This window comes from Bos indicus, chromosome 15, assembly GCF_029378745.1.
Source record: "Bos indicus isolate NIAB-ARS_2022 breed Sahiwal x Tharparkar chromosome 15, NIAB-ARS_B.indTharparkar_mat_pri_1.0, whole genome shotgun sequence".
Taxonomy (NCBI): domain Eukaryota; kingdom Metazoa; phylum Chordata; class Mammalia; order Artiodactyla; family Bovidae; genus Bos; species Bos indicus.
In genome coordinates, this window is record NC_091774.1 from 56252655 (window position 1) to 56266815 (window position 14161).

General features: G+C 43.9%; 2 protein-coding genes and 1 non-coding gene across 3 annotated transcripts in view; 1 reads left to right on the forward strand and 2 right to left on the reverse strand.

Annotated features, from left to right (window-relative positions):
* The window catches only part of THAP12 (THAP domain containing 12), a 31210-nt gene extending 23956 nt beyond the window's left edge, over positions 1–7254 (reverse strand). The window contains exon 1 of the mRNA XM_019974885.2: positions 6891–7254. Coding sequence (XP_019830444.1) covers positions 6891–6979 — 89 coding nt within the window. The 5' untranslated portion in view covers positions 6980–7254. The remainder of the gene's footprint in view (positions 1–6890) is intronic.
* Positions 7255–7357: 103 nt separating this feature from the next.
* Positions 7358–14161, forward strand: part of GVQW3 (GVQW motif containing 3) — a 30474-nt gene continuing 23670 nt past the window's right edge. Inside the window, exon 1 of the mRNA XM_019974887.2 lies at positions 7358–8434. Within this exon, the coding sequence (XP_019830446.1) occupies positions 7970–8434 (465 nt within the window). The 5' untranslated portion in view covers positions 7358–7969. The remainder of the gene's footprint in view (positions 8435–14161) is intronic.
* On the reverse strand, positions 11202–11274 carry TRNAE-CUC (transfer RNA glutamic acid (anticodon CUC)). The gene has a single exon. It is a non-coding gene; the product is annotated as a tRNA-Glu (tRNA).

The window sequence follows — 14161 nt, forward strand, 5'->3', positions numbered from 1 at the left end:
TTCACAGGCCACAGGCAACTAAAGCCAGTGTACCACAAATGCTGGAGCCCGCATGCTCTAGGGCCTGCGAACCACAACTAATGACCCCCTGTCAAAGCTACTGAACCCTGTGTACCCATGCTCTACAACAAAAAAAACCCACAATGAGAAGCCTGTGCACCGCAACAAAGAGTACCCCTCACTCAGTACCCCTCACTCACTACAACTAGAGAAAGCCTGCATGCAGCAACAAAGACCCAGGGCAACCAAAATTCTTTTTTCATGTGCATGGAATTTATAAATATAATGAATGGGAAATATACTATTTAACAGCTTTAAATATATTTATATTTATGTTAGTTAACAATGTGAGTTAACTTTTGTATAATACATGGGCTGGCAATGTCACCTTTTATCAACCTTCCCTACAACCCATTTACAGAAGGAAAAAAAAAAAACAACTATAACCACTAACCCTAAGAATACAATTATTAATTCAGTAAGCAACTCTGGAAACTATTTCTTTATTATAATAAACTGGGCAGGGTGAAAAACTGTTAAATACAGTAGAATTTGAAATCCTCTAGTATTGATTTTTGGTTCTGATACAAAGTTAAGACCTTTACTACATTAAGTAAAATCTGACAGACATAAAAGGACTATTACTGTATGACTGACTTAGATAGTATGAGTATAAAGTACCTAGAACAGAAAAATTCATGAAGACTAAAAATGGACTGGGGTAAAATGTTACTGCTTAATAGTTAGGTTTTTGCTCAAGATAATGAAAAAGCTGTGGAAGTAGACAGTGGTGATGAATGCAGAACACAATGAATGGTAACTAATGCCATTGGATTATACACTCAAATATGCTTTTTAAAAAAAATGATTAAAATGGCAAATTTTACACTACTGCCGTTTACATAAGGGACTTGAGCATACATGGATTTTGGTATCTGCAGGGGATTCCTGGAAACAATCCTCTATAGACACCAAGACACGCCTGCATATTTTTATCAAAAAAATTTTAAATTAATAACATGATACACCAAAAGCCACTTAACTGCACATTTTAAAAAGGTGAATTGTATGGTATGCAAATATCTCAATAAAGATGTTTTTAAAAGAGTTTTTAAAAAGCTCGTAATTTGGTCATGAAACACTCAAAGGGCTCTTACATATAGGTTGGTGCAAAAGTAATAGCGGTCTTGCATTGCTGAACTTTGCTGTTTGACAGTGGAATACATCCTTATATAAATGTGGCTATACATCATTTTAATGCTACCCGTCTGATCCACTACAGCTTTCTGAATCCTGGTTAAACTATTACATCTGAGAAGTATGCTCAGCAAATCAGTGAGATGCACCAAAAACTGCAATGCCTGCAACCAGCATTGGTCAACAGAATGGGCCCAATGCTCTTCCACGGCACATCACACAACCAACGCTTCAAGAGTTGAACGAACTGGACTACGAAGTTTTGCTTCATCTGCCAGATTCACCTGACCTCTCATGAACCAACTACTACTTCTTCAAGTATCTGGACAACTCTTTTGCAGACAAAATGCTTCCACAACCAGCAAGAGGCAGAAAATACTCTCCAAGAGTTCATCGAATCCAGAAGCACCATTTTTTATACTACAGGAATAACAAACTTATTTCTCGTTGGCAAAAATGTTTTGATTGTAACTCTTCTGATTAATAAAGATGTATTTAAGCCTAGTTATAATGATTTAAAATTCACGGTCGAAAACCGCAGTTACTTTTTCACCAACCTAATAAAACTGGGCAGAGTCCAGTGCCAGTCCCTGACAGTCCAGTGGTTAAGACTCTGTATTGCCACTATAGGGGGCACAGGTTCAATCCCTAGTCAGGGAACTAAGATCCTGCATATCACAAGGCCAGGCCAAAAAACAAATTAAAAAAATAGATAAAATAGGACACAGCTTTGTTCATTGTCACCTGAGAACAAAAGACCTCCAAAGCATAAATTATAAGCGGGAGGCACATTTCCACTCAATACAAGGAAGAAACAATAGTCAATCCTGTCCAGAATCCTCAAGTATCCCCTCACAAAGCAAAGGAACTGACACTAGAGGTGGTTTAGCAAAGGCCCACCTGTCAGAAATGTGCAGAAGCCTCTTAAGGGTCCATAAATAACTTGATACGAAATCATCTCTATGTCTTTTCTTAACAGTCATTACATTAGATTCTCAAAAGGAACACAGATCCAAAAAAGTTTAAAAGCCACCACTCCTGAGGGAATTCCAATACTTCAAAGGACACTGTACTAGATCTACAAACTCCTTCCAAATCTGAGACTATAAGCCCCTACAAGCCATACTCCCCAACTACGGAGTATAATGAAAAGAGTATTCACTACCTATAAAGATTAACAACCTGTGGTCCAGAATTGACTAGTGGTGCCTTCATTATGCAAGTGAAATATACTTCCAATTGGGCTCAAAGGAAGATAATGCTTAACAGAGCGAGGCCCAGTCAGATTAAGATGCTCCTCTTCTCTGCTCTCACAGAACCCAATGGCTATTCCTCACTCTCCTGAGCTAGTAGTTCCTTCTTATCTCCCTGAACTATGAACACTAAGAATACTCCAGGGTTCAATCCTCAGACCTAGTCTACTTCACTTATCCAGTTTCATGGTTTTAAATACCCTCTAGACGCCAGAGCATGAGATGGCTGGATGGCATCACTGACTCAATAGACATGAGTCTAAGTGAACTCCGGGAGTTGGTAATGGACAGGGAGGCCTGGCGTGCTGTGATTCATGGGGTCGAAAAGAGTCGGACACGACTGAGCGACTGAACTGAACTGATAAACTGAGAATGACCATATTCACAATCTCCAGTCTAGAAGTCTCTAAATTCCAGACCTGTATATCTTTTAATAGTTTTGGCTCTTAAATATTTAGGTCATTGATCTAAATATGGACAATTTTGAGTTCATTTATGGATATGTATAAAGAAACACATCTATTCTTGAATGTCTATGAGGCCTCTCAAACTTCACATGTCCTAAACCAAATTTTTTATAGTCCTCCACTGAACCTGCTCCTCCCAGTCTTCCATAGCTCAATAAAGGCTCAGGTTAAAAATCTTAAGAGTCATTCTTCATGCAGATGGCCAACAGGCACATGAAATCACTAATCATTAGAGAAACGCAAACCAAAATCACAAAGTACCACCTAACATGAGTCAGAATGGCCATCACTAAAAAACAAATAACAAATGCTGAAGGGGGTGTAGAGAAAAGGGAACCCTGCTACACTGTTGGTGGGAATGTAAGTTGGTGCAAGCACTATAGAAAACAGTATGGATGTTCTTCAGAAAACTAAAAACAGAGTTACTGTATGCTCCAGCAATCCCACTCCTGGTCATTTATCTGGACAAAACTGTAATTCAAAAGATACATGCACCCCAATGTTTAAAGCAGCACTATTCACCATAGCCAAGACATAGAAACAATCTAAATGTCCACTGAAAGATGGTTAAAGAAAATGAGGTACATATCTATAATGGAATACTACTCAAGACATAAAAAAGAATTTACTAATGTCATTTGCAGCAACGTGGATGGACTTGGAGATTACCATACTAAGTCAGAAAGAAGAAGACAAGACCATATGATATCACTTATATGTGGAATCTAAAACATGACACAAATGAACCCATCTACTAAAGAGAAGCAGACTCACAGACATAAAGGACACACTTGTGGCTGCCAGTGGGGAGGGTGGTGGAGGAGGGCTGGACTGGGAGTTTGGGGTTAGCAGATACAAACTATTATACATAGAATGGATAAACAGCAAGGTCCTATTGTGTAGCATAGGGAACCACATTCAATATCCTGTGATAAAACATACTATAAAAGAATTTTTAAAAGAATGTGTGTACTGGAAAAAAATTTTTAAAAGAGTGTATGTGTGTGTGTGTATATATATATATATATATATATCTGCATCACTTTGCTGTATACCAGAAATAATACAACACTGGAAATAAACTATACTTCAATTTTTTTTTTAAAGCAAAAAAATCCTAGAGTCATTCATGACTTCTGTTTTTCTCTTACAACCTATATCTACACCATTAAAAATCCTGCTGGCTTCACCTGACAAACCTCAAACGCAACTACTTACCACCTCCACCTCTATAAACTTAGATTACTGCAATTAAACCTGGATTACTGCAACTGCCTTTAACTGGTCTTTCTGCTCTCACCTTTGCTTCCCTACAATGCACTCATCGAGTTCGCCAGTGATTCTGTTAAACATATAAGTCTCTCTCTTCTAAACCCTTTGATGACTTCCTATTTCACTCAGGATGCCATTGTGCTTTCCGCAGCCTACAATAACCTAAACAATTTGCACCTACCACAAACACACGTACATTTTTCTGGTCTCATCTCTTCCTCTCCCACATCCCTTTGGGCTTCCCTGGTGGCTCAGAAGGTAAAGAATCTGCCTGCAATGGGGGAGACCACGGTTCAATCCCTGTTTAGGGAAGATCCTCTGGAGAAGGGAATGGCAAGCCACGCCAGTACTCTTGCCTGGAGAATTCCATGGACAGAGGAGCCTGGTGGGCTACAATACATGAATGGAAAAAAGAGTCAGACGCGACCGAGTGACTGACCTTACATAAATCAGCTTGAGGACTCCTGCTTGTACCTCTAACAAGCATGCCCTGCCTTTACATTTACTGTTTCTACAGACTGAAATGTACTTCCCCTGGATGTTTCCATGGCTGACTCCCTTACCTACTTAGGGTCTTTGCTCAAATAGACTCTCTTAGTGAGGCCTTCTCTGATAATCCTATTTAAAATAGCAACTGTGCCTCCCCTGCTGCTGCTGCTAAGTCGCTTCAGCCGTGTCCAACTCTGTGCAACCCCATAGACAGCAGCCCACCAGGCTCCCCTGTCCCTGGGATTCTCCAGGCAAGAACACTGGAGTGGGTTGCCATTTCCTTCTCCAATGCATAAAAGTGAAAAGTGAAAGTGAAGTCGCTCAGTTGTGCCAGACTCAGCGACCCCGTGGACTGCAGCCTACCAGGCTCCGCCATCCATGGGATTCTCTAGGCAAGAGTACTGGAGTGGGGTGCCATTGCCTTCTCCGGTGCCTCCCCTACTACTCCTATTCCCCTACCCTCCCAGCCCCCTCCCGTCAAACATTTGCTTTCTCTCCATAATATTATGACCAACCTAGACAATATATTAAAAAGCAGAGACATTACTTTGTAACAAAGGTCAGTCTAGTCAAGGCTATGGTTTTTCCAGTGGTCATGTATGGATGTGAGAGTTGGACTATAAAGAAAGCTGAGCGCCAAAGAATTGATGCTTTTGAACTGTGGTGTTGGAGAAGACTCTTTGAGAGTCCCTTGGACTGCAAGGAGATCCAACCAGTCCATCCTAAATGAGATCAGTCCTGGGTGTTCATTGGAAGGACTGATGTTGAAACTGAAACTCCAATACTTTGGCCACCTGATGCGAAGAGCTGACTTATTTGAAAAGACCCTGGTGCTGGGAAAGATTGAGGGAATGAGGAGAAGGGGACGACGGAAGATGAGATGGTTGGATGGCATCACGACTCAATGGACATGGGTTTGGGTGGACTCTGGGAGTTGGTTATGGACAGGGAAGCCAGGCGTGCTGCGGTTTCATGGGGTTGCAAAGAGTCGGAGACGACTGAGCGACTGAACCGAACTGATCCATCACCATCTGATACACGGTGTATCTACTTATTTTCCCCCACTAGGACGGAGGAGTCTGGTGGGCTGCCGTCTATGGGGTCGCGCAGAGTCGGACACGGCTGAGCGACTTCACTTTCACTTTTCACTTTCACGCATTGGAGAAGGAAATGGCAACCCACTCCAGTGTTCTTGCTTGGAGAATCCCAGGGACGGGGGATCCTGGTGGGCTGCCATCTATGGGGTCGCACAGAGTTGGACACGACTGATGCGACTTAACAGCAGCAGCAGCAGAACGTAAACGCCATGAGAACAAAGTGTTCGTTTTATTCATCTATTCTCTCCCAGTGCTCAGAACAATGTCTAGTACACAGTAGGCCTTCTATAAATATTTGTAGAACAGCACACTATATTATAATCGCCTACTTATATATATTGTATATCCATATTAAATGGATTGTAAGCTTTCTGTAGGCAGGAACGCTGTCTCATAAACTCTGCATTTCCGGGACCTCCAGCGTTAGTGCCCTGACACACACTGTAGATACTGACCTGAAATGAATGAATCAACAAGACATGCCAAGGAAAAATCCTCAGACTTTCAAATACAGTCCCTACTCTATCACTCTCTAAATATAAGTGAGAGCGGGTGTGTTACCTCAAAGATGACGTTTCAATAACTACCACCAAGCCCTCTCGCGTACCCCGTCCTCTCCCACGCCCGTTATCCCCACATTAACCAAGTGAGATAACGAGTAACGGTCAGAAACAGAATTTGAACCATGAACAAGTCCGAAGGAGGGAGTAATTGTGACTGGAGATCAAAGGTGGTCAGACTCCAAAAAGAAACATTGTCCCGGGGGTAGAAGGGCTCCGGAGACACAACCATGATTCCAGGTCCCTCTTTTGACAGCTAGGCTAACCAAAGCCCAGAGAGGCGAGAACCCACCTTACCCACTCGCGCCGCCCAGTTGCCTCTTATTTCGGGTGGTGCCCAACACGCAGAGCCCCCGCGGACGCACGTGCTCCGAGGCCCCCGAGCGCCCGCCCGCCCACCGCTCGAGGCCCGCTCCCTACCTCGGAGCCGAGTTGGGGTCAACAATTGTGCCCCCCTACACGCCCCTCTTGTCCCGGAGTCTGCCCACGGCCAACGGTTGGCAGCACGAACCGCGGAGGAGGGCCCGGGCTGCCAGCTCCGCGCCCGCCGCTCACCTGGTCGGATCCCGCGGGAACCTGAAGAAGGCCAGGTCCGACTGCGTGCTCTTCCGCGTGCAGTTGGGGGCCGCGCAGAAGTTCGGCATCGTTGACTACCAGCCGGCCGACCCAGCCCTCCCCTCCCCGCCTCCTCAGGGCAGCCCGCCCGCCCGTCGGGGCCGGGGAGGGGAGCCAGGCCGGCCGGCCGGCCCGTGAGAGCCGGTTCGCTGGGGGGGAGGGGCGGGCAAGAAGCCGCGAGGGGCAGGAGGGGCGCCGCGGTCCGAGGCCGGGCTGGGGACGCGGCTCCACAGTGCTGTGAGCGGCCGGGAGGATTTACCGCCGCCGCCGCCGCTGGTGCACCTCCCGCCCGCCCGGGACGCTGCCGCCTCCTTCCCACAATGCACCCTGGCGCCCGGGGGTGCCCTCTCTTCCCTCAGCCTTCCTTCCCCGCCCCCTCCTTTCCGCCGACTTCTCCGCGGGCGGGTACGCGCAAGGAAGCGCGCCCGCTCGGGTGTGGCGAGGCAGAGGCGGGGCCTGGCGCAGGCTGCCGCAGTGCGCCTGCGCGCGGCCTACCCGCGAAGGGAGGGAATGGCGCATGCGGGCGTGTCTCCAGGGACTCCAGAGGCTCCAAGCCCTCTGCACCTCCGGTAGGTTTGGCGTGCACGGGTTTCCGCAGATCTGGAGTGAGCCTGTACGTTACAACACCGATGCGTCGTTTCTTGCTTCTTTAAATTGCCACGACGTAGGCTTCTACTGCAGAAATTGCCTTAGACTCTTCAGAGCCGCGGGCAACGGGACGATCTTGGTGACTGATTTGCACACCCCCATCAGATCTTCGTGCCCGAGTTGGACGCAGACGTGGGTTGTAGGAGATTTCATTTTCCCCAGCTTTGCAGCTACACTGTGGCCCCGTTAGCTTCTAGATTGGAAGCCCCAGGGGCTAAAATTCAGAAAGGCAATTACTCTTACCTCATGAGGCTTCCAGAAGAGCAAGAATAGCGACATGATTCCACCTGCACCCCTATAGAGATTGGTCCCTCTGTCTTTTCCTTCACAGTTGTGGCGTTTTAACGTTCTTGTGTTGCTTAAGCCCCAAAATGAGTGACCGATACCTAGAACAAAGGATTAGTATCAAATTTTGCGTGAAACTGAACAAGTCTGCAAGTGAGACTCACCATCTTTTAAAAGAAGCTTACGGGGATGAAGTCATGTCAAGGGCCAGAGTTTTCGACTGGCACAAAAGGTTTAAAGAAGGACGCGAAGACATTCGAGATGATGCCAGAAGTGGTCGTCCTGTCACCCACCGGACGGATGAAAATATTAAGAAAGTCAAGGACTTGGTCTGTTCGAATAGGCAGTTAACCGTGAGGATGATGGCCGAAGAGTTAAATTTGGATAAAGAAACTGTTAGGCTCATTCTGAAAGAAAACTTGAATATGAGGAAAGTATCTGCAAAAGTTATATCGGGTATTTTGAAGGATGAACCTAAACCTCGAAAACTTGACTTTTGCTCTGATCTTTCAAAGGAAACTAGGAAAAACAGCTCATGTGTGAGGGAAAAGGTAAGGAGCTCTGAAGCATGTAGTCATCTCCAGTGAGAAGCTGATGAGGAAATGCCTCTGCCTGTATCCCATCCCCAAATCCGTTCCCCTGCCAGCCAGCTGCTGCAGACTTCGTCTTCAACCAGCCTTCCCAGCAGGACAGCTCAGGGTTGGTTCACACCTTGGTGAAAGGAATGTGGGGTGGCTGAACCCAAACTGGAAAGCTGCCTAGCAGTTGGTCACCTTCATTTGCTGCTCATTTATTTTCAGCGTCTTTACTGCTCCTCTCTGTATGTCATATCTCTGCTAGTTACTCTTTACTGAACTCTTGGGCCAGCTTCCTTGCTGTTTTCCACAACTTTGAACAACTTTTGGCTATTGACTTCTGGTACTTGCTTGTGCTTGATTTTTCCCCCTTAACAGTTTTTTCTTCACTGAGCAGACCTTAGCTTGATGTGGCTGTCCTCTTCCTTTGTTCTCAGTATTCTGCCTCGGGATCATACGAATGAAAGGTGGGAGCATGACCTCTTGGAGTCTCTCTCTCTGTGTGCCCCGGGAGGCGTACTCTGCTGGGAGGACCCTGAAAGAAGGCCTACAGTTCTGACTTGCTTCACAGTCAGGGCCTGAGGTATGGTACAGAAGGCAGTGGCATGCTGACATACAGAGCAATGCTAAGGGCCCGTCCAGACCAAATGACTCAGAGGGAGCCCCTCAGAACTCAGGGGTTAGCCTCCCATTCTGACCTTCTCACAGACCTACCCCTCACAGAAGAGCTGGGTTTGTTTCATTCTAATCTTGTGCTTTGGACTCCCCTCCACCCACTTCATTTGGGTCATATCCTGTCTCATGGAGAAGGAGGATCTGGTCCTGAAAAATATAATATAAACCAGAGGATTCAGGTCCAGGCTGTGATGTGTATAGAGTAAGAAAAGGTAACACTCTAGACCTTGAATTCAGACAGTCTTTTGCCTCTGTGCTGATTCGCACATATCAGCTGTTTTTAGTAACTAATACCAACATTGTCAGGTATTTTTTTGAACACCTTCAGTGTTTAGAACACTGCTGAGCATTGACAGTGTGAGGTTATAAAATAAGATCACCAAGGGTTGGATGGACTTCATGCATGAGATGGTTCCTGGACTGGATCCTTAGGAAATTAGGCACATTTCCAGGCAGGTAGAACAGGATGAGGCTTCGAACCTCTTGTCAGTAGGAAAATGAGGGCACTGTTGGCTGAAATAGCAAAGTCTAAAGAGGAAGATAATAGTGTTGTGCAGAAGATGAACAATTTGAAATAATTTGCTTCCTCTCCTCTGCCCCAAACTCTGTTCTAATAGTTTATAAATTGCTTCCCCCTGAGTCTGTAGGCAAGTTTGTAATAGCCCACTTATTTGATTATCTAATTTTCTCATCAAACCTTCAAAAAGAAGCAGTCTTTACTAGTTTAGACTCCTTTATCTCTTCCTGGCTGTCTGCCAGGATTTATGGAGTAGAACTTTTCCCAAATGGGTTCCAAGAAATACCACATAGACTGGAAACATCTCAGAATGCCTGGAGGAGGAGTGTGTGTGTGTGTGTGTGTGTGTGTGTTGGGTAGTGGTGGGGATGGTTACTAACAGCATTTCACAGAATTGGCCAATGTCTGTGTTTTAACCCAAGGATTTTTATATATAGTAGCTCCTATTTTTTAACTGGTAAGTTAGTAAACAATACTGGTTGATGGTAGAGGCACAACATTTATTCAACACAGTTGTTTTTAGTTCTTGCACTCTTACCTTCAAAAAATTACAAGTTTCCAACTAATACCTGTCAGTTTTGAGGCACCCTGAAAACTAGACCTTATCTCGCAAATAACAGATATTTTTCAGGAAAACTCTAAGCAACAGCTCACAGACTCCTGCCTGCAGAGCAGCTTCTAGGCATTTCATCTCAGGATCATTATATCTTCCTACATCAGATAAAGCCCTGGGCTCCCCATAAGGCCTTTCCAACAAGGACACTGCACTTCTAGGAAGAAAACCCCACAGCTGGCAACCAGAAGCGGGTAATCAGGAGGGTGAGTTCAAATTGTTCTAAGTAGCTGTAATGAGAAAGACTTATTTATTACCTACCTTACCTTAGATCATGTCCTAGGCAGTAGTCAGGTTGAACTATATCACCTGAACCCATTACCCTTTTGCAAGGTCTCTTAGAAATTAGTAAGATCATAATACACTCTAGAAAGCCTCAAGTTTGGAGGGTAATAAAGATACTCATGCAGACTAAATCATTCACGTACGGCTTCTCAGGATCTCTACACCCCATTTTAGAGCATAATCTCTAAGGATTATCCCCAGACAAGAGAGTTCTCATGTAACAGTACCCCTTTTGTGTCTACCCGTCAAACCTGTTTTGTTTCTGACAAGAATTTTGCCTGGCCTGCACCTTGCTGCCTAGGCCCCTTGAGCTTTTGATCTTATAATCTCAGGGATCCACCCATCATCAAGCCCCAGGCCCTTGGCCTTGACTTTTCTCAAATATTACTCAGTTCATTATCCAGTCTACTCATGCTCCTCTGCTTCCCTGGGCTTTGTTTTCAAGTTCTGGACTACACCTCCAGTAGCTGCTTTTGGCTTCTTTGATATGTTGACCTTGAATTCCCCTTTTGGTCTTGATTTTCCACTCAGCTGCAGCTCTTCTTTCTTCTAATTTTTAGATCCCTCTTTGGCTCCCTAGTTCAGCCCTATAGTCTTTCTTTTTTTGTTGTTAGTTTGTTTTTGGCCATGCCATGTGGCTTGTGGGATCTTAGTTCCCCAACTAGGGTTTGAACCTGGGCCCTTGGCAATGAGAGTACAGAGTCCTAACCACTGGACCACAAGGGAATTCCTGGCCCTATAGTCTTAAGTAAAAAAATTAGTCCATCCCTGGCCCCAGATTGCCTTCCTATCCTCAAGAAGAGGGGTGGGGGAACATGGGGAAATGCAGTCTTTTTTGTTTGTTTCTAGCCACCTGTCACCCTTAGCCACCAGGGGTTCCATTCCCCAGAGGCAATCAATATTACTAGTTTCTCAAGGCAATTTAGTTACCTCTGGTACTCAGGAATTGTAAAAGGATTTCAGAGGTATAATATGCAAATCCATTCTCCCAGCAACTGTATTTTCCTGGTCAGGAGAAGCTCCATTTAACCATAAGAGATGAAGCCTGGCTCTCTATAGGTTGTCAGGAAGAGAGCTGGCCATCTGCAAACCTTGAGTGTAATTCTCAAGCTCAACACACAATCAGGGAATCTCTTTGGATTTCAGGCTGATCTTCCCCATCCCTATTATGGTTCAAAATCCACATGGAATGTTATATATGTTATATGTATATATGTTATATACCATGGCTGCAAGTCTGGAAGGAACAAACACTTTCCAGGGCAGATCATCCCATCATTGAGTTTATCCAGTTCTTTCTTCTCCCATTATCCCACCTTCCTTCCACCTGTCCCACTGGTACTGGGACAGAATAAAATATTCACCAATCTTTGATTTCAAAAAACATGAGTAAGTTCTGCAGTCTTCTGAATTCTGCTCCTGGCTCTGAATTCTCATTGAAATGTCATTGTTTGGGAAGAATGTGTACCTGGGACCTGCTTTCCAGAATCTTCCTTTCAGATCCGTTTCTTAGCATTCAGACTTGCCTTTGGAGATGCCTAAGTAAATCTGGATGCTGAATGACTTGGAAGATGTCTAATACAGGAATGGGGTACTATTGGGAACTGTGTGTCACTATATCACATGTACTGATCAGCCAGCCTGCTATCTGCAGATATCATTGCCAGCAAGTCTCACTGGGCTCATTGGAATCAGTTACTAGAGTCCTATGTGGCTCACTTTAAGAGTCCTTTTTGCTGCTGGGATCGTATATGTAACCCTGCATTCTCCAACTGCTCCTTAGTTGGATTAGACCTCTCAGATTTTATCAGGCTTTTGCATCCTGTATGAGGCAACTCATGTATTTATCTTCTGTCGTCCTGCCTTGACAAATCTGTCCCAGTTGCATCACCCCTCTCCAGTATTAATATCCAGGAACAAAAATTCTGTAGGGAGAAACTTTAATACCTCTAAGGACACACTTGGATTTAATGAAGATATCAACAAACTTCCGTAAAGGAAACGTCCTAAGTTGTATGAGTAACTTTCTCAACATTTTAATGCAAAACCAGACATAGCTAATATGGAAACAGATGAGCATGGCTGTGTCCTAATAAGGATTGATCCTTTTCCATCAATAACATTGTTAATGTTAAGTTGATCTGGCAATATCTGGCAATTTACTACTATAGAAAAGGTGGAATATTGAAGGGAATCTCTATGGTGCCAGGAGAGTGAACCTGAGCTGAGTGATTGACTATTTTACCTTGACCATATTCTGATTCACAAAATAAATTTCATGCCATCCTTTACTAAAAATTACAATATACCAACTACTACCTATATTTTGCCCTTGTAATATCTCAACAAAAAAAGAAACGGCAATACTGAAAATGGTGCCAAGTTACAACCAGTGATAACAGAATGAACTGAAGATAATTCCAAAACTGCCTTGACCATGGATGGCGTTTGAATAAGTTTGTTATCAGGAGGTGACAAAACTCATTGAATTACATTTTTTGCATGCTTGTAAAAAAACTATATATATATATACTTGTAACTGATACTAAGCTGTGTTCTTTCAGATATGTTTACTTGTTTTTCTCCCAAAGAGAGCCATATTGTGTCACCATTTAAACTGATTTTCCAAAGTTGTAATAGAATCTCAGGATTGAACAGACATTTGCAAGGGTGTTTAATCCAACCAGTCATGTTTCCTTTGAATCCAGGAGTGGCTAAATACTACAGCTACTGAGAAACTGCATCTGAAAGAAGATTCTGTGTTAATTTTAGCAAATTTTTATTGAGTGGCTCTATGTGCCAGGCACTGTCCTGTGTCCTGGGGTACAGGAATAGACAAAGGAGACACAAACCTTAGATTTGATGGTCTGAAATCTAATTATATTACTCTTCACTCTTGCAAAACTGCTGTTCCATGTGCGCATACTAACTCTTTTTCAATTGCATACCTGGAAAAAGATATGACCTTTGCCACAGACCACTCTGCTGTGGTCATGACGCCTCTCCAGCTGCATTAATAATTTAAGGAACGTATTATATTTTATTATCCTTTAGACCAATCTCTATTGATAGAAAAACACGCTGGCAATGTTGGAAGTGTAAATTGGCAACAGCTTTCTGAAAAGCAATTTGGCAGTATCTATTAGGAACTTTAAAAATGTTTATATCTTCTGATCCTCTAGTTCCACTTCTGGGAATCTGTCCTAAAGAAATAGTCTAAAATGTGGGCAAAATTTATGCTTTAACAATCCAGAAGTCCAACAGTAGAAGGCTGGTTAAGTAAATTACAGTATGACTGTACAGTAGACTATTATGCAGTCATTGTAATTAATATTTGAGTGAAAACAGCATGGCAAAATGCTTAGAATGTTAAGTGAAAAGTGATACACAAAATTACATACATAAATCCAAAAGTATTTTTCTAAAATATTATTACTTTTATTATCAGAATACAACAGTAGCACCAAAAGTTGGCAATGGAGAGAGTCGGGCCAAACCATGAGTTTGGCCCAGAAACTGTTAACTGGCTGGGTCCACATAGAGACTGTTTGATACTATTGTGTTGGTAGCAGGCGTGGAACAGGAGGGAAAAGGGCCTTTCTGAAAGGAGAAG